The sequence below is a fragment of the Pteronotus mesoamericanus genome, unplaced genomic scaffold (genome assembly GCF_021234165.1).
Source record: "Pteronotus mesoamericanus isolate MK-2021 breed Mesoamerican mustached bat unplaced genomic scaffold, CSHL_Meso_final contig_68, whole genome shotgun sequence".
Lineage (NCBI taxonomy): Eukaryota > Metazoa > Chordata > Mammalia > Chiroptera > Mormoopidae > Pteronotus > Pteronotus mesoamericanus.
Genome location: NW_026555234.1, coordinates 29479071 through 29499579, shown reverse-complemented (window position 1 = coordinate 29499579; position 20509 = coordinate 29479071). Strand labels below are relative to the sequence as shown.

At 40.9% G+C, this 20509-nt stretch overlaps 2 protein-coding genes across 4 annotated transcripts in view; one reads left to right on the top strand and one right to left on the bottom strand.

Moving 5' to 3' along the window:
* The window catches only part of CORIN (corin, serine peptidase), a 180012-nt gene extending 168014 nt beyond the window's left edge, over positions 1-11998 (top strand). Inside the window, exons 20-22 of the mRNA XM_054582139.1 lie at positions 5324-5595; positions 7685-7818; positions 11766-11998. Coding sequence (XP_054438114.1) covers positions 5324-5595; positions 7685-7818; positions 11766-11948 — 589 coding nt within the window. The 3' untranslated portion in view covers positions 11949-11998. The remainder of the gene's footprint in view (positions 1-5323; positions 5596-7684; positions 7819-11765) is intronic.
* A 6357-nt stretch (positions 11999-18355) lies between these two features.
* ATP10D (ATPase phospholipid transporting 10D (putative)) overlaps positions 18356-20509 on the bottom strand; it is an 87604-nt gene continuing 85450 nt past the window's right edge. For 2 of the 3 annotated variants that reach the window (XM_054582138.1, XM_054582137.1), the window contains one exon: positions 18356-20176. In XM_054582138.1, coding sequence (XP_054438113.1) covers positions 19849-20176 — 328 coding nt within the window. In that variant the 3' untranslated portion in view covers positions 18356-19848. The remainder of the gene's footprint in view (positions 20177-20509) is intronic. The other variant, XR_008529879.1, reaches the window with a different exon arrangement.

The following is a 20509-nucleotide window of genomic DNA, read 5'->3' as shown; positions in this document are numbered from 1 at the left end:
TTAGATTCCACATATGAATGAAATCATATGCTATTTGTCTTTCTCTGACTGGCGTATCTCACCTAGCATCATGTTCTCCAGGTCCATCCAAGGTGTTGCAAAGGATAAAATTTTCTTCTTTTTTCCAGATATACTACTGTATTCCATTTTGTAAGTGTCCCTTAGTTGTTTTATTCACTCATATGCTGATGGACACTTGGGCTTTTTCCATTTCTTGGTGATAATACATTTTCACAGGAAAATGCAGAATAATGTTTGATCAGATATTTTGGCACTGTAGTCCAACCATGATAGCACAGAAAATTAAGCACAACAATATGCCTAAAGGGAGCAGAAAAGTAAGACTAAGGGGACACTGACCCCAAGTTGACACCCACCACTGCAGAAGGCCTGCATCTATCTGTTACACAAGTTAGGAGCAAAAGAAAAAGAGGAAAAAAAAACCCCAACCCAAATAAAACAATAACAACAAAGAAGGAAACCCTAAACATTTTTTATGCTCATAGAAGATTCTGGGGATCAGACACCTGGAAGAACAGAGCTGGTGCCGTCTGTCCCTGCTCGGCAACGCCTGGGCCTCCGCGGGAAGGCTCCGGCGTGAGGGCTGCAGCCACCTCAGGCCCGGCAGTCGTGAGGTCCACGCCTTAGCTCCTCTGCCCTCGGGACTCACAGCAGGGTGCCCGGCGTCCCGCGGAGCGAGCTTCCCAGGCAGGGAGCCAGGAGGACGCTGCGTCCTTTGGTGACCCTGGCTCCCACAGCACCGCCTCTGCTCTGTGGTTGGTCAGAGCCCTCCAAGCCCCACCCAGATCCAAAGGGAAGGGACAGAAAACGCCCTCCTCCGAGGGAGGAGTGTCAAAGGATCTGAGGATATTTTTTAAATAACCATCACACCACCTATTTTATTTGTTCTATTTTTAATAATTTTACTTTATTTAAAAGTCATATTAAACAGTAGCAAAAATGTAAAATACAATAACTCACAGTTCTATCACCTAATTGATTATTTTCATTTGACTAGGTTAATTAATGTCTAGGAAAAAAATGCAATTTTATTTTATCTTCTTTTTTGCCTATTGCCTATCATTATTTTTTTCTCAATTTTGCCACTGACCGTGTGACCATGGCTTAATTCATTAACGTCTCCGGGCCACAGTTTCCTCCTCTGTGAAGTGAGGGAAACAGCAGTCCCTACCTCCCAGGGCTGGTGCAGGCCAAAGTGAGCCCCTGTAAAGCCTTGAGAACCATGCCTGGTACCGATATGCAGGATCTTGATAAAGGTCAACTCTTAAAAAAAAGTCACTAAAACCATGTGTAGAATGATTAGCATGATGGCACGAGTGTTTTCGCATTTTGCTCGCACTGTTTTTGTCTTCTCTCACACCTACCTCTACTCTCATCGCCCTCTCGGTCACCCCTCCTGCAGCCTGGAGAATGTTCCTCCACAGCCACAAACAAATACATTTTCCCCAAGGTGTCCTTGTTGCCTTTTACGACTGGGAATCACACTCTGTACTTTTGTTTGCAAGGTGGCTTTCTCCTTTAGCAGCAGATCACCGACGTCCCTCCAGGTCAACAGACATAGCTCTAGTCCATTCTTTTCCAAAGCTGAATGATATTCTGCAGTATAGATTTACCATATTTTCTTCTAGTATTCTCCAGCTGATGGACATTCAGGTCAGTCCCAGGTTGCTGCCATTTTAACAATACTGTAATACATCTTCTTACACAAAGCTGCTCACCCACTGGTGCTCTTCTCACTGCGGGACAGAGTCCTCGCATGGATATTTAGTTTCCTTGGGTGTTAGAAAGATGAGTGCACATTTCCTTCCTTGGAGTGGTAACCTAATGAGGATACAGGCACTTAAACAAATAATTAGACTGTAATGTGTTTAAGTGATTAGAAAATGGAAGTGTGTATATCTGATTATTTGATTGCTTTTTGGGGGGAAATAAAATACAAAACATCAAACCAGTACTTCCTTTGGAGAACATTTAATGTGTAAGACCCCAAATAATTTGGTGGGTCTGTGTAGTATGTCAGGAAATACACTGCAATGTTAGTGCTTCAGAAGAAGCCAAATGTTCCCAGATGTCTTTTCCAGGTCTGATTTATAACTCTATGATAAGCAGGAGATTATACTAGTAAGAGTACATTCATCAAAAGATGATTACCTCAATGAATCCAACAGTTCTTCAAGGGAAACATATTCTTCACATGCTAGTTAATCCAGATTCATACCCCACTTTTGTCATTTCCATGTGTGGTGTCCAAGTTTCCTCTTTCGCAGACAGATCTGTGAAGTTTAGACTAAGCCTTGCAATAGAGGAGAAATATGTGTTTATAATTAAGGAAATGGATAAGATATCAAAGGCCTTGGTGAAATTTTATGGAACACTAAGCTCCATAGAACTGTCAAGCGGGGCCTGGCTTATCCATAAGAAACTAGAAATTGCCCAACTTCAAACAAGCCTTCATTTGAATGTGTGCTAATAACTCTGATTCGAGTTTACAGTCTCTCCAGTGGCCCTGCAAGCATTTTGAGAACTTCTAATTATAAGCTTTATTCTCCACTGGAGCCAACAATTGCTGTAATTAATGGGATTTACTTCATATCCTGATCCCGTACTTTGGGAAAGCCAGTGCGAACCATCTGTAGGTCTTCTCAAGCCTGTCTCTTTTAATTATATTGATGGAAAAAAAAAGACAAATTTGTTTTGCTCTTCCATGGAGAAGTATTTATAAATCCCAAGTGAAAATTAAAAACATGAGCTACCGAGCTGATCAGATCAAGCTCTGAATGCCCTCATGACGATTCAGCTTCGGCAGTTGTAATGAAGAAAGATTTTGCCTTTCAGGGTAATTTAACAAACAATTCTCCTGCCTTCTTCTGCCCCTGAAAGGCGTAGGGATGAATTTCCTAGGCTGGCACACAACTAGTAATTGTCAGCAGCATCTAATTTCTCTCCTGGAAGTCTGTATAAAACACTATCATCGTACTATATGACCCTAGTCCCTGATGCTGCCAGATCACCCTTGTCTTGGTTTCTCTCACCAGACTTTTGTTGCTTGTCTGCACTTCTTTCCTCATTCTCTCCATCCATCAGTCTCCTCATCTTGCTTCTCTCTGCAGCTGACCAAGTGCCCTGGTCAGTCCTCTCACGAGGACCTTCAACTTCTTTCTTCCTAGATCTTCCTGCCATACATACCAGGCAGACCTGTCCTGATGCAATGTCTTTTGATACTTGGAAAAAGGAAGTAGACATTTGGTCTGACTTTTTGAACTGAACCCATGTTGTGCCCTCATGATTGCTTTTTTATCTTCTAGGTGCTTAGGAACTATGCCAGTCACTCACAGTTGGTTTTTGATTTTTGGGTTTTTTTCCATGTTACCTACTAGAGGGGTTTGACCCATCCTATCAGTAATAATCTCCACAAAAACAGGAGTTCTCCATTTTGTATCCATACCTCCCCTGGAGTGCTGTTTTTTAGCGTCACTTGAGAGCAAGCCAGTGTGGTGGTAAAGGGCCCTTGGTGACTCTGACCTGACTCCACCCTCACCACTGTCCTACCTCCTTACGGAGGAATTCTCTGTCTTCCTTCATTCTCCAGTGGAAAACATCTGAGTCTAGGACCTAGCCAGCCATTGGCCTAAAATATGGGCCAATCAGAGTTTCTGGGGTTTGCCTTAACTGGGAGTTCTTCTCTTTTCAATGTTCATAGTTACTTGTTTCTTATAGTCTTGCGACTACCTGTCCATGTACTCTGCACCTGCCCCTGAGCAGCTGACCATTGCTGAAGAATATCACACACCCGACTGCTAACTAAGCTCGTGTCAAATGTAGGATCATGAGTCTCAAGTGAGCATCTAATAATATGGGACACTTCCACTATATTTTCACAGTAAAGACACTTTTCTACCATCAGAGACAAGTATTTGACATCTCTTTTCTCTTTTACTCACCACTGATTTCACCTCATACTTCATGGAGAAGATAGACACCCTCCTATCTTTAACCCTCACCCCAGTTCCAACAAATTACTTGTATCTGTGGCTGCATCTCCTGCTTTCCCTAGAGCTTGTCCTTGATCTTACTTAAAGACAACTATATCCTCTTTTATCTTTTCATTGACTTTACTCATTAAATCCTACTTTGCATCATCAGTTTCTTTTTCTTGATGGATCATTCCCTTCAGCAAGCATGCTTTAATGTCATAACTTAAACCTCCTTCTCCTTATCCCTCTTCAACTACTGCTCCTTGTCAGCTACTGTTCACAAAGTCCTGAAACAGTTTCCAGCAGTCACTGCCTTCACATTCCCACCCCTCATTTTCTCCGCAGCCTACTTTCAATGTGCTCCCATTAACACCACTACAAGAAATGTCAGTTATCATTGTCTTTTTAAAATTTTTTTAATTGATTCCAGAGAGAGGGGAAGGAAGGGAGAAAGTGAGGGAGAGAAACATCAATGTGAGAGAGAAACATTAGTGGGTTGCCTCTTGCACATGCCCTGACTAAGATGGAACCCATAACCCAGGCATATGCCCTGACTGGGAATCAAACCTGCAACCTTTCAGTTTATAGGATGATGCTCAACCAACTGAGCCACACCATCCAGGGCTCAAAGTCTTTAATGGGTATGGCAAAGTCCATCTTGCCATATCCAGTGGGGAATTTTCAGCTTCTGACTCACTGGAATCCTCCCCAGTATTTTGTTACTACATCCTTCTTGAAATACTTTTTAAAAATTTTTCTTTGAGAATAACAAAAAATGTCTTGTTTTCCTCTTATTTCACTGATCTACCCTTTTATTTTTATTTTCTATTTTCTCCATTTATAGGCTACTAAATATTTTAGTGCTCCAGATGTCTTATGAACTATAGGTTTACATCCCCCCTCAAATTCATATGTTGAAGCTCTAACCCCCAAGAGAATGGTTTTAGGAGGTGGGGCCATTGGGAAGTAAATTGGATTATGAAAGTAGAACCCCCTCCTCGATGGGATTAGTGCCCTTATAAGAAAAGGAAGGAAGCTTGCTCTCTTTTCATCATTTGAGGATATAACAAAAAGACAGGCAACTAACCCAGGAAAAGGGTCTTCACCAGATTGATCAGGTAGCATCCTGATCTTGGAATTCTGGCCTCCAGAACTATGAGAAATAGATACTTGAACTTCAAGCTACCAGGCTACCGCCATTTGTTATACCAACCCAAGCTAAAACAAAGGTCCAGTCCTTGGCTTTCTTATCTATCTTTGCTCAAATGGAGCTGAGTTTTCTCACTGGAGAATTGAAGATGCCAATAGCTCTTGAATTGTTATTTTAGGAGAGAGAACGCCGCGGTTTGGAAGGTGGTGTTTGGCATCAACAATCTAGACCACCCCTCGACATTCATGCAGACGCGCCTCGTGAGGACCATCATCCTGCACCCGCGCTACAGTCGGGCAGTGGTGGACTATGACATCAGCGTAGTGGAGCTAAGTGAAGACATCAATGAGACCAGCTACGTGCGGCCGGTCTGCCTACCCAGCACGGAGCAGTCGTTAGAACCTGACACGTACTGCTACATCACAGGCTGGGGGCACATGGGCAACAAAAGTAAGCCAGGATTGTCAGCAGCCCTTGCCTTTCAGCTTGTAGCCAAAACTCCTTGAGTTTCTTCCCAGCCTTTGGCAATAATTCCCCATGTCACTTCTAAAAGTACAGACACAAATGGTGAATACTAAGAGTGTGTCACACTCGCCCTTCCATGCAAATAACAGATGTCAATAAGGCACTTACACCTGCTCAGAGGCAACCTCAAAAATGCTTGTCCACACCTCAGAACCTTTCTCCAGGGAGCCAGAACCATGTTTTGGAGCCGCCATGTGAGATGAGACCTGTCGGTCATCCCTGCGTGAACCATCTCCACAGATGATTTGCACCCTCTGCAGGCAAACGCACTGGGCGCCTCTCTCGAGCATTAGGCACTTCCATTCCTGCAGCCAAGCTGCACATTCACATTTCCAACCCTGTGTTATGATTGGTCTTGTCGACTTTTGTAACACAACCTGTAAGTCCTTGGGGGAAAAAAAGATTTGCTTTTTGCCTATTTAAATGGATTAAAATAATTTGGCTCCCTAGATGACTTGACCATATAAAACATAGAAATTTAAATTTTTACTACATCCTCTCAGGCCCTAAATGGACTCATTTTGGTTGACCTCTTAAAGTTTAGAATAAGAAACCCATGAGATATTTTCACTTAAAGGCCACTCCATATCAAGGGTATGGCCATGGCTCTCGGGAACAGTGATGCATATTGATGTCCCGTTATTCACCTTAGCAACTGCCATAATTTGAAGGAAAATTTTTTAAATTTAGTCAAATAAGTTTTGAATTAAGTTGAGTTTTCTTTCTATCTGGTCAGCTGAGGACATAAAGAAAAATTCAATAGACAGATGTAAGTCAATGACTTCTGACAAGTGCACCCATAAGAACCTCAAAGGCAATGTGAGACGCGTGTCACCCTTCCTGCACATGTTGGGTTTTAAAAGCTATAATTAGTATTGCAACATGGGATAAGGGCAGAATATACTTTGTATTGCCTCTTCTTGTATTGTTCCCACAATATCCACATCACACTGAGAGCCAGCCTGTAACATACATATCACACATACCACAAAAACAGTGTAGCGAGAAGAGTGAGGGTCTAATTCGGTGAGAAAGATCTGACTGATCCTGACTGTACCTCTTTCTAGCTTACTATACAGTGGAAAATATAATAGCAATGGTCTAATTTGTAGGATTATTGTAAAGATTAAAGACTGTAGGCCTGAAGAATGGCGAGGGCAGGGGCCTGGCCTACTGCTGGTACCCAGTATGTGTTAGCGGTTGTTCTCATTAGCATTCTTCCAACAACTTGTGAAGCTTTCACTGTCCACATCACGTTGATTTTTCCAAGCATGATCTTTCCTCCCAATAAGGTACCCTGCTCATATACACTGCTTCACTATCACTATCCAAGAGGAGAGCAGGGTATGCAATTTGTAGAGTGGCAAAACAACTGAAGATTCAAGTCTGTTGCTATTCTTCAAGAACTTTAAAGCAAATGGTGAATTCACATATTCCCCTCTGACCCTAAGGGATGATGTTGTCCCTTTCAATATCTCTCTGTCATATCCTCTAGTATTAAAAGTTCTTACCTCAAATAATGGCCACTGCAGCCCTTGGTGAGACACATCCTTTAAACCAAGAAGAGGACAGATCTTGTCCTGCTGGAACGCACAAGTGCATGTGCCATAGCAGAGCAGGACTGACGTGCCGAGCCGACACTGAGCTGGCTGCCTCCTATCTGGGGCAGAGCTGTGGCGTCATTCATTTCCATTTCATTGTGTTGGCTGCTGTTTTTACTGCAGCCTGTATAATAAGAGAGGAAAAGCATGAGCCATGTTACCTAATCAAGTTCCTTAACCACTCTGTGCCTCACTTTTCTCAATGAAATAAAGGGGTTTGACTACATGATTGCCGTCAACAATTCTAGTTAGAAAACTCTGATTCCAAACAAGCCTTGTCTTTGAAGTGACATATGAAGTAAAGAATATGGTTTTGGGGGTATAAAAATGTAATCATTTCACATATGACTGGCCTCAATTTTGACCCATTTATCCTCTTGCGTATTTTATTTCTTCTTTTTCCCAATGCCCAGTGCCTTTCAAGCTGCAGGAGGGAGAAGTCCGTGTCATTTCCCTGGAGCAGTGCCAGTCCTACTTTGACATGAAGACCATCACCACGCGGATGATCTGTGCTGGCTACGAGTCTGGCACAGTCGACTCGTGCATGGTAGGTTGTGTTCTGATGACTGAGGTGATTCAGTTCAGCAATAACCTTGATGGGTCCATATAAACTCATTATTATTCACATGTGGCCCTTTGGGAAGATTTTTGGAAAATCATTTGTTAACAGGTGCTTATTCCGCCTGTGCCTTCCCCCCCAATACTACCTCTGTGCCCTTCACTCGCTCAGTTGGCCTTCAGCATTCTTGTCCACTGCATGGCAAACAGCACCTGCGTCAGCAACGGGAGGGAAAGTAGCTGTTCTGGTCCGTCTCATTGGACCATTTTAGTGGCCAAGACAAACGAGTTCCTAAGAGGAGCTAGCAGTAACCATGGTTCCAACCAGGCTGCCCCAGGAAGCAGGCGGACCCCAAAGGAAGTTTTTAGCCATCAGGGTGAAGGCATTAGAGCACACACAACACCCCAGCTTCCAGGGGGTGGGACAGAACCAGCTCTGTGTCAGGAGGTGATCACACTGGCCTGCACTTGATTGTCAATGTGTCTTCAAATGCCACTGAACATGACCTTCAGACACTCAGGATTCCTGGTCACAACAGTTCGTAGAGCATGATGGCTAAGCAATTCAGGGAAGCATTTTTATTTTTACTTAATAAATATCCATTGAACATTAAACTAGACTGTCTCCCAGATAAAGATGAAAAAGGGCAAGTGCTCAAAGAAGCTAATAGTAGATGGGGACAGTAGTTCCATGTTAGGGCTATGAAGTACCCTTGTTACATCACTGCTTTGGGGTAGATCCAATTGCACCGCCTGCCCCCCCGCCACCATACGCTCACTTGTGAATTGAAGGAAAGATTCAGCAATGCTATTACCATAACCTAACATAACAAAATGACATTTCTGACCGTCCTGTTTCAGAGTGGGCAAATCAGGGAACTGGAAATGACCCCGTGGTGATTCCTTAGACAATTGTCTGGGGAAAGAGGGAGGCAGACAGCCAGGTCCCTTGGAGATTCACTGAGGTCACCTTGGCCACGGGTCATTCAGCGGAGGTGGGCAGTGGTGGAGGAATCCCTGCCTTCCAAACAAGCGTTCTGGGTTTGTCTTCCCGTGCCAAAAACAGAAAGTCTGTTTGGAGGCAGAATGGTGTGGGGCTTGGGACATAGCATTTGCAGCCTGAAAGATTTGGGTTGGATCCCTCTTCTACCAGTAAGAACAATATGACCTGGAGAAGTTGTCTAACCTTTCCAGAAAGTTTTGTTTTCATGAGTAAAATGAGACTGAGTCTCTAATTTGCAGGGTGTTTTGAGGACTAGCTGAATTAATATATGTGAAGGCCCTGTCTTTCACATATCCGTGTGTGATGTCTGGCATATCCACTCAAGGAAGAGTGACTATGCAAATATTAACATCTATCATTTTGTACTTACTGTGTTGCAGGATGTCTTCCAAATGTTTTATAGTAACTAATTTAATCCTTACAATTACCTGCTATGGCAGTATCATTGCTTTTCCTAGTTTACAGATCAAGAAAAGAAGGGACCAGAGAGGTTAAGTTATTTACCTAATATCGTCCAGTGCGAAAGGTGGTAGAGTAAGGTATGAACCCAGGCAGTCTGGCTTCAGGGCCCCTGTGCTGGGCCACTATACTCTCCTAGTAGCGATGATTAATGTGAGTCCATTTCTCCAGCATGATTTGGAGGTCTACAAAAAAGGGGTGCCTCTTCCTCTCTTGGTCACTGCCAGAGGAGGGGCAGGAGGGTGATTCATGAAAGAGAACTGAAGGCTGTGCACAGACACAGGCACGGGCATACTCCTATCATGATGTCTAATGGGTACCAAGTCATGCCAACTTCTCTCATAGTGGGAACTCAGCCCTGTGGGTATCTTAAATGCATGCCAGCAGTTCTCCTACACAGCTCCAGGTAGAAAACAAAACAAAACACAAAACAAACAAGAGCTACATTTTACTAGGTCTGGAGCAAGACTGTTCCTCAGAACCCTTCATTACCTTTATGATTTATTAACAGTGCACATTGGAAGCTGTGGGTCCCTCTGTTAAGGTCTAGAAATCATCAGGGTCAATACTGAAACCAAACATTAACTTGGCTTAATGTTCTATATGACTGAGAGGAAAAGAGGCAAATTATGCCTTATCTGTATTCTCCTTTTCGTATGAAAGAGCTGCTTTTCACCTCTTGTTTTCTACCTTACAAATGTCCACTGCCTCGCTAAGCCCACTCCAAACCCACATGTTAGCAAGGCACTTTGTGTTCCTCTCCAGCTGGAAGTAATCATTAGTTCCTTTCAAGATGCCTTTATTTATAATCCTTAGATTTTGCTTTCATGTCAAGGTATTCTTGTTGCCAAAGGAGACTTTTGCCCCTCGGTGACCAAAAATTGTGCCCTCCTCAGTGTGGACCTTACCACAGAACCTTGCAAAGAGTGGATGCTAAATAATTATCAGGCTAAATTTCTGACCTGGCAGTGTAGAACAAACTTGTAAACGTGTTCCATTTTAGTCACTCTCTGGCATAATAAATAGCTCGGCCTAAATAAGTCAGCATCTCTATTTCTTTTATGTAAGGAGAGATTTAAAAAATTTGTGGATTATGTCTAATAAAAATGTTTCCAGTAAATTTTGCTTAAAATTTTTCAATTAGGCTTTTCTGCAGAATAATTTATTCAACCCCTTGCAAGGTCTACGCTCATTACTTAGGCCATGGCATTGGCAATTTACGAATGTAAGGGTTGCTGCCTCCACAAAAACATCCGGCACAAACAAACATTCAATTTTGCTTCAACCTCAGTCATATTCACTCACATTTCTAAGAAGCAAGGTAGCCTGTAGTTATAGGGTTGCAGTACTGCTGCTAGGCTGCCTGAGTTTAATCATAACCTTGCCAATCAACAAGCTATAAACGTGTCATGATTCATTTTTATTATCTCTAAAATAAATATAATTATAGTAATTATTATTATTATCAGCTCCTAAGGATTTTGTGAGGGGTAAATGAGGTAATACAGGGAACGTGTTCAGAAAAATATCAGTAAACATGATTATGATTGTTCTTCAACGTTTCCAAGTGTGAATGACTGTAGCTATATCTCCAAGTTGGAAACTCTGCAGGGCAAGGAGAATTTGTAAATTTCTACCATAGTTACTCCCCTGTTTTCTAAGGTACCAGTCCTTCTCTGTTGAGCCACTGCAGATATGCCCTCTAACCTACTCTGATCTTTTCACATGGAGCAAAATATAAACTTTATAAAGTCATAGTGTCTTAAGGTTATGTGTGGCCAAAGAACCGCATAAAATTCAAATAAAACTTAAATATCAAGAAAGAACATCTCTATGCACATGCATGAAATAAAAGGTAAGTTATAAATAAATAAAATGTTATGGTAAATAATTCTTAAGTGGTATTTTCCATTCAAGAATACTAATTGGAAAGGGCCTAAAAACTATTGAGAAATATATTAGGTGGTCCCTGAGTATGTTTTATTTAATGCATTCATTCACATAGCAAGAATCTTGAAAATAGTAAGGTATTTTAGAATATTTTTCTAGTATTTTTTGTGGAAAAAATATCTGTGTTCTATTTTGGGTACTTTCTACATTTATAAAACGGATCAAAGTTAAAGAATGAGATTATAAGAATTGATTCTGACACGCTAATTTTTTTTAAAAAAATTATGATGTATTTTGATAAGCACAGAAAATGACTAAAAAGGTCTGACTTCATGGAATTAAGGAATAGAATCCTTTCTCAAGCCATCCCTCTCCTTTTAAAGATGCATTTAAACTGTCCATTTGGAAGTCCTATTTATGTAGTAGAAAGCATGTTCCCCCCACGGGCTGGCAATAAAAGCTTTGTCGAAATTTTCCGAAGAGTTGGTTAAGCTGGGTTTGGCTTTATTGTACCCTCAGGACAACATGCACATCATTAGGGCTCTGAAATACCAGTGACTAACACCCACTGCTATTCATTACAGGGTGACAGCGGAGGACCTCTTGTTTGTGAACAGCCTGGAGGACAGTGGACATTATTTGGTTTAACTTCATGGGGCTCCGTCTGCTTTTCCAAAGTCCTGGGGCCAGGAGTTTATAGCAATGTGTCATACTTCCTTGAATGGATTGAGAGACAAATATACACTCACACCTTTCTCCTAAACTAATTCCAAAGATGATCAAAGACTTCGCCAGCGATACTCAAAGGAAATGGCCTTGACTATGGGGAGCTTGCTGCAGAGCTGTACAAGACAGCACTTCCCATGGACAGGGACGCTTGCAGTCTGTTGCACATTTTCGTGTTTGTGTTGGTCTAATGTTATTCAGCGTTTCTTTCAGCTTTACTTTTCTCTTATTTCAAGTTCAATGAAAGTCTTTTTTAAAAAGGAAGAAAGCCGACTTTGTTGGTCTCAGCCTCACCTTGACTGTAGTGCAAAATCATCGGCTCTGCAGAGGTAGGCCATTGCAGGCACTAGGGTGACAAGCTATAAAGCTCCCTCTTCCCAGTCACAGAAAGGACATTGAGTTTTGGGCTGACTAACCTTTGCCAGCTCCTGTTTCTCAAGCACAGTAGCATAGTGGCAACTTTCAATATTAACATTGATGACTCGCTTTTGATTTATTAAGAGCCAAGATAAGGTACATGCTTAAATTATTTACTATTAGTCTTCTAAAGTTCGCAAAATCTTGAGCACTTGTGAAAGACAGTCAGACGTGACAGGTAGCATCCCCGTAAGCAGTTGCAATAGCAAGACACATTGAATGCAAAGCTCTTTAGACATCAGTGTTAGCTCTGACCTTATAGGATCACTCATTCTGAATTTAAACAAAAGTTGGAATTTGGTGGGGAAGTCTCCATAGAGCCTCTTCTGTAGCTGGGGTTTGTTCAGTGGATGTCATTTGGCCGGCCGATATTTCCACAACTAGGAAAATACCCATGGGAAATATTTTTATTTTGTTCCGCCTGTGTAACAATGTATTTGAGATTATAGTTTGCCAAAGGAGAGCTTGCTTTACACTGGAGAGATGCTATTAAAAAGATTAAATGGCACCCTACTCTCAAGTATCTTCCAGTTTGTCCATACCAATAAAGTACAGAAATGTATCTTGAAACATAGGAAAACTTTGCATAACATTTTGTAATTTTCCTTGAAAGATGTTTAATATCTGGTGTTGCCATTCCTTCTTATTGGCAATTAAAATTTTAAAGATGCTTTTAAGCACTAGGCCACTTTACCCACGTCAATTTCTGAAGTAATCAGTGGTTAAAGTATTTTCCACACGAAAAAGCGTCAAAACACAAATCACCTGCAACTAATTTAATTAATTAGTCAGGCACCCATTTCTGCAACATCCAAATGCCTTTCGAAGAAGTGGGATTCCCTGCTAACCTCCACCAGCAACCCAGACTGCCTCAGCTTTCCACGTAGAGACTACCTGAGGTTTTATACATGTATTTTTGTACGCTTTTCTATCTGTACACATATTTGAAATTCAAAAAGTTGTCTTGACACTTTTCATGTTATTCATCTCTTGTTCTGTAATTTGTGTTAACCTATTGAGAATGTGAAATCCAGCAATTGAATTTCGGTTACAACTGTGTGAAAGTTTAAGAACATATGTCAGTTTTGTTGTAGTTGTAGGTACACACTTAATGTAACAACTTTTAGCCTTGCTCAACTTATGTTCAGTGAAATGTACATATTGTACTTATTTTAAATAACCGTTAATACAAATAAAATGGTATAATCTTTTTTTATGTACATGGAGCTTGAATAACAAGTCCTAGAAAACTGTGTCTCCTAATATGATAGCAGGCACCCAGCTTCCCATCAATCAAAATTTACCTGTCTTATATCTGACTTTCACAGAAATATGCTCTCTAAAATAAGATGACAGATAAATCTTCGATTAGTCTGAAGTTATAGGTTGCTAATACTCTCACGTTGCCTGTTGAGTGTCCAATGAAAATTTAAGGCCTGGTAAGAGTATAAGGAGCTTTACTTTCTAGAACACATTTTGAAAAACTGATCCAATTCTTTTATTTATTTTTTTAAATTTTTGAATTAATATATCATGTTTATTCTATTAGCGTTGTCTCAATTTTTCCCCCTTTACCCTCCTCCCCCCATCCCACCCCCACCCCTCTTCCACGGTCAGTCCCCACTCTGTTGTCCTTGTCCATGGGTCATTCATACATGTTCTTGGTCTAGTCCCTTCCCCTTCTTTCCACCATTGTCCTATTTCCCCATCCCCTCTGGTCACTTTCAGTCTGCTCCATGTTTCCATGCCTGTGGTTTATTTTGTTGAATAGATTCCACTTATAGGTGAGATCATATGGTATTTGTCTTTCATCAACTGGCTTATTTCACTTAGCTTAATATTCTCCAGTTCCATCCGTGTTGCAAAATGTAGGAGTTCCATTTCTTTTCTTTTCTTTCTCTCTTTCTTAAATGTAGATTGATTTTATTTTTTTAAATGTCAAAGTTAATTATGAAATATTAAAAAAATTTAAAACCATTATAAAGTCTCAGCAATTAAACCAACATGACACGAACACAGAAATAACCAAGTAGATCAATGAAATATAATGAGCATTCTAGAGACCAACGTATATATCTGTCTAACGATGTAATATATGATTAAGTTGATAATTCAAATCAATGGGTAAAATAAGGCTTTTTCAACAAATAAGGTGCATGGACCACTATTACTTGAAATAAAACAAATATAGAGCCCTATTTCACACATTATACAACAAATATTCAGGTAAAAATCAGTATATAAAATCTTAGGAATTTTAGGAGAAAATAAAAACTAATATTTTTCTTAGCCTAAAGTAAAATATTCCAACTCAGAAGCTATAAAGTAAAATATTGACAATATGACTATATTAAACATTTAAGACTGTACAGTAATATACATATAAAAAAAGTTAAAGGACAAGTAATGCATAGAAAAGTATTTGCCACACATCTAAAACAGGGTTAATGGTTTTTGCGGGTTTTTTTAGGGAAAAAAATTCTACAAACATTTAATCAAAAAATGGATAAAGAATACCAAAAACTCATATAAAGCTTTTTAAAAATAATAGAAATAGGTACAAAATATACAGAAATAGGTTTAGCTTCAACAAATAATAAAGGAACAATTAAAATAACACATCTTTGTCACAATCAGATTAATACGTATTAAAAAATATTGGTAATACCAGGTATTGGCATCTGTGAAAGGAACTGGGTATTCATAGACTCTTTTTCTTCACCTTAATGCAGTCCCTTTAGCATATTGTGCAGTGCTGGTTTGGTGGAGGTGTATTCTTTTAGCCTTCTTTTGTCTGGGAAACTCCTTATTTCACCTTCCATTTTAATTGAGAGCCTTGCTGGGTAGAGCAGTCTTGGTTGCAGGCCTTTGCTTTTCATGACTTGGAATATTTCTTGCCACTCCCTTCTGGCTTGCAGTTTCTGTTGAGAAGTCAGCTGCTAGCCGTATTGGGGTTCCCTTATATGTTACTACCTCTTTCTCCCTTGCTGCCTTTAGGATTCTCTGTTTGTCTTTGATATTTGGCATTTTAATGGTGATATGTCTTGGAGTGGGCCTCATTGGGTTCCTCCTGAATGGGACCCTCTGTACTTCTGGGACTTGTGTGACTTTTTCTCTCCTCCAATTAGGGAAGTTTTCCATCATTACTTTTTCAAACAGGTTCTCTATCCCTTTCTCATCCTGTCCTTCTTCTGGTATCCCTATTATACGGATATTATTATGTTTCAGGTTGTCCTGCATTTCCCTCAATGCCTCTTCATTCTTTTTGAGTCTTTTTTCATTATCTTGCTCTTTTTGGGAGCTTTTTTCTACCTTGTCCTCCAGCTTGCTGATTCAATCCTCAGCTTCATCAAGTCTGCTTTTGATTCCTTCTACTGTGTTCTTCAATTCAGAAATTGTATTCTTCATTTCCTCTTGCCTCTTATTGATAGTTTCTATGTCCTTTTTCATGCTTATATAGTTTGTAGTAAGTTCCTCATGGTTTCTCTGTAGTTTTTGTAATTCTCTCTGAGCTTACTGAGCTTATTGAGCTTCCTTAGAACTGTTGTTTGGAACTCAATATCTGACAGTTTACTTGCCCCTATTTCATTTAGTTCCTTTCTGGGGTTTCCTCCTTTCCCTTTGAGTGGCAGGTATTTCTTTGTCTTCCCATTATTTGTGAGACTTCTTTTTGCTTCTGCTTCTTAAGTTGATCTGTTTATTTCCTGACTTTGTGGTGTGAACTTCTATGGTAGGAGACCGCTGTTTTTACTTTCTGGATCTGCCTCTGATGATGTGAGATGTCGTCCCTGTCTGACCTTAGGCAGTCTGTTTGACTTTTCCAGGAATCTACTGTCTTGACTGTCTCCTTCAGCTGTTAATCCAGTCACTCTGCACTCAACAAGGCGCCTTAGACAGCTCAGGGCGGGACAGAGTCCCTCCTGGGGGCGGGGTTGGGTCCTCTGACGCTGCTGCCGTATGGGGGAGTAGTCAGCAACTGGGATCCCTCCAGCTACTCTCTCCATTCTCTCCCCAAAGCCTCCATCCCCAGTCTCTCTTCAAGTGTCTCCAGAATTCTCTGTGCTCTCTTCAGCCAGGGATCTACTATCTGTGGCTGCCACTCTGCATTCAGCAGATGGCTTAGACAGCACAGGGTGGGGCAGAATCCTGCCTGGGGGTGGGGCTATTGTGTCCTCTCACATGGATGCCACTCAGGGGAGTGGTCTGCCTGAGCAAGATGGCTGCTGCCGCATGGGGGGGTGAGTCAGCACCGAGATGCCGCCAGCTAATCTCTCAGTTCTCTCCCCAAAGCCTCCTTTCCCAGTCTCTACTCAGGTGTCTCTAGCCCTCTCTGCCCCACCCTTTGCTGGAGACCAGGATAAGTGGCTGCAAATAAAAATTTATGCGTTGGCCCTTTAAACTGTTCTTTGCGTCTCCAGCCATCTGTCTCTGGCAGAGAGCAACCCTGCCGCTTTTTGCAGCTGGCTGTTTTCTGTGTACTTTTTGGCCTTGGTGCTGTAGAGATCCCTGTTTTTGGTTTAGATCCTGCTCTTCTCAGGGGGATCTCAGTGGCCGTTTCAATATCCTTCTGGTGCTGCCGCCCGTGGGCACCCTGCCCACCTTCTCGAGTCTCTGCCTCACTCCTTATCAATTAGATTGCACTAAAGCCAATTCTTCTGTCTCCGAGGTAACAAGGCTCCTCTCTCACTATTGATCAGTTGTTTGTTCCAGGTGATTTCTCCACAATTTAGTTGCAATTCCAGGTTGGTCCTGGGGGGAGGTCAGTGTGACTTTCACTCACTCTGCCATCTTGATTCCCTCTTTTCTTTTGTATTTATTATTTTTTAAAAATCTTTACCTGAGGACATTTTTTCATTGCATTTTAGAAAAAGAGGAAGGGGTAGAGAGAGAGAGACATGGATGTGAGAGAGGAACACCGATTTGCTGCCATCTTGTATGCGTCCCAATCAGGGATTGCATGCAAGCTGGGTTCGTGCGCTGACTGAGAATGAAACCCAGGACCTTCTGGTCTACAGGATGATACTCCAACCGAGCCACACAGGTCAGGGCATCCAATTCTTTCGTAAGTCTTTTGGGGTAAATTTACATCCCAAAATGTATATTAATCACTTTTTCTTGGCTACCAGGAGCATTGTTATCATACTGTAAGTTTCTTAAAATTCAGTGAAATATGCTGAAAACCAAAATGTAACAGTTCACATCAGCTTGGGTAACTTGTGTAGGAGTTACTTATTTGTAAATGAGACCATGTAAGACTTAATACAGATCCCAGTTTTTCTTCACCTGAGGGTCAGATGTGTTTAAGAAACCAGAATTTGCCTGAATGGTGTGGCTCAGTAGGTTGGGCAGTGTCTCAAAAATCGAAGGTTACTAATTGATCCCCCGTCAGGGAACAGGCCTGGGTTGCGGGCCAGGTCCTTGGTTGGGGGCCTGCGAGAGGCAACCACATACTGATGTTTCTCTCCTCCCTCCCTTTCCCTCTTTCCCTAAATAAATGAATTTTTTTAAAAAAGAACCCAGAATATTTCAAAATTTAAAAAATACACTTTAAGATCCTGCAATACAATTTTTGTAGCAAATACATGAAAATTATTTTAAGTGTAATAATAGCCTGCCTTCTGTTCAGGGCATTGAGTTTTTGCCCAATTTATAAAAAAAAAATTCAGTTTTCAGCGGTCTCAGGGTTCCGGAATCGTGGCCCCATAACACGAACACTCACGAGTTTCATCTACTCGTGAGTACAGGTGCTTGATAGTTTTTCATGGTCTTTATGGCTCATTCTTTTTATCCTTAGATTCTAACCTTTTATTTATGAGTAAAAATATCTCTACATGTTTACTTATCAGAGGATGATGATCTCAGGAAGTGAATGCCAGCTACAATGAGGATAACAGAGGAAGTCACATCACTTATTTTTTTGATACTGGAAAAGCCCAAACAATATTCTGGTATAAGGTGTACTTTGGAATTTTCCCTTTAAGTTCAGGAATCACTGAACAGTTGGATTCAGCGAGTATCTAGAGGAGTGATGACAGTTTTTCAGTACACATGATTTATTAAACAGTTTATTAAAAAAAAGAACTATAAGGAAGCAGAGAGCAACTTCCATTAGCTATGTGACATTTTGCATGTTCTGGAAAGTCTATATAAAAGACGATTTGCAATAATATCTGAAGGCTCCAAAAACATCAGGCCAGGACAGTAGGCAGCAGGGAGAAGATAAAGCCCTGAGAGTAATATTTCTAGTTTAATTGCCATTAAGACAATGTTGACATAGAAACAGAGCAATAGCAAGGAGATTTCATGAAGGAAATTCCAGGTGACTGGCGGCTGACAACTTTCAAATGAACAGATACAGTTTTAAAAGAACTTAACGAGAATACACAGTCTTATAATAACAGCTGGCCTTACTTGGGATAAACTATTTCTTTTTCCAACTAAAACCAGTATACATGATCTGCAACAGCAGTTAACCTGCTATAGATATGCCTGTTCTAAAATGTGTTAATAAACAAATTTTTCTAAGAACCTCATGGAATCCTTCTGAGAACCACCTGTGTTAGTGTCAATTCATACCTCATTTTGAAAAGTTACAACACCTGAAAAGTTGTATGGTATTGCAGGGATTATGAATCCTCAAGTGGTCTCTTGAAGTGTTTTGAAACTGATTGTCTCATTCTGATCAGTATTGTCAATGTGAGAATACAGGAAATTGCCAAATGGGCCATGGGCTCAGCTGCTTCTGCCTTTCTCACCCATGGCTTTTGTTTCCCAATTACCATCTGCACACAGGGAGACCTCAAGAGAGGTCTTCCTTCGACTGAAGCTGGCTTCCATTGCCTGATAGACCCTGGCCTCCCCCGGCCCCTTCCCAGCGCAGGGGAACACTGAGATGAGCAGAGCGGTATGCCTAGCATCTTCAGCCAGAAGCCCAAAGGCATCTTCTCTTAGGAAATAAAATACTATTCATAATAACTAACTATATTTTAAATAGTATCACTGTTATCCTATTTTAGGTACATTGTTGTTTAAAAGGCTTTGGAATTCTTTCCTCTGGAAATTAATCATTTATAACATTTTTTTTCCCATGTAGAACTCTTGGAATTCTACCTAATCAATCTAAAAATACTTTGCTTTTTTTCTTAATTAAAAAAATCGGATTGGAGTCTGCTCATTCCAAACATTTCTCTGGAATCTGAGATCTCTCAGCAAAATAAGTATATCTCAAAAGAATCTCCTTGAAAACATTTATATGTCTAAGACCATTAAAATGCTTTTACAACACCAAAATGTTTCATAAAAGCACTTGACTCTGAATTAAATATTTTACCTACCTAAACTCAGTCCAGGTCAAATGTAAAACATACACTAAAGGACATCACATTGGCTTTTTCAAGCAAGTAAAATGTTCATGACCCTGAAGAAAAGGTCCAAGTCATTCTTGCTTGGTAGAGGTGCCTCTTCAAATTCCCTCTTCCAAAGTTGAAGGGATACTTGCAGCTCCAAAGAATGTATCCTGCTTTCTTAACCCTTTGAGGGTTCAGCCATCCCTGAGGTCTTAGTTTCAGAATAGCCCGAGTCTAACACAGTTTCACAGACAGATGAGTTTCCTGGCTCACCAGCACAAGATGGTGCTGACATCATTCCAAAGACAGCGGGGCCACATGTGGATCTTCCCTCTGACTTGGCTGCTGAGTGGTCAGCATACTTAGGTGTCACATGAGCCATCTTTCTAGTTCCTTTCCACTTCTTAAAGGCTTCAATCCTCTCCTCCGGAGTCAGTCTGTCAAAGTGCTGAGCCCTCAGAAGTGGAGATGGAAACAGGGATCCCTGAAGAACTCGGTATGTAAACCTAGGTTACAAAAAGCATCATGGAATTACATTCACCTCAAATGCATCATGGGACACAAAAACTGCCAATTAGAAATAGTAAATGTGTCTGGTGGCCAAGTGCCTCCTTGAGCTAAAGGAGGAGGATAAGCTAAATACGGAATGGCGATGACAACAACATTAAATAAATTAATATTTGTAAAGCACTTAAGAAATTATGAGTTCCTTATGAATGCCTGTTAAATAAATAAAGCAAAAGTCTGCAATAGCAGAGACACCAACAATGCTGCATCATAGGCATGATGTTAGGTCAAATAAGTACATGTAAAGCAGACAGAGTGCTGGCACGCAGCGA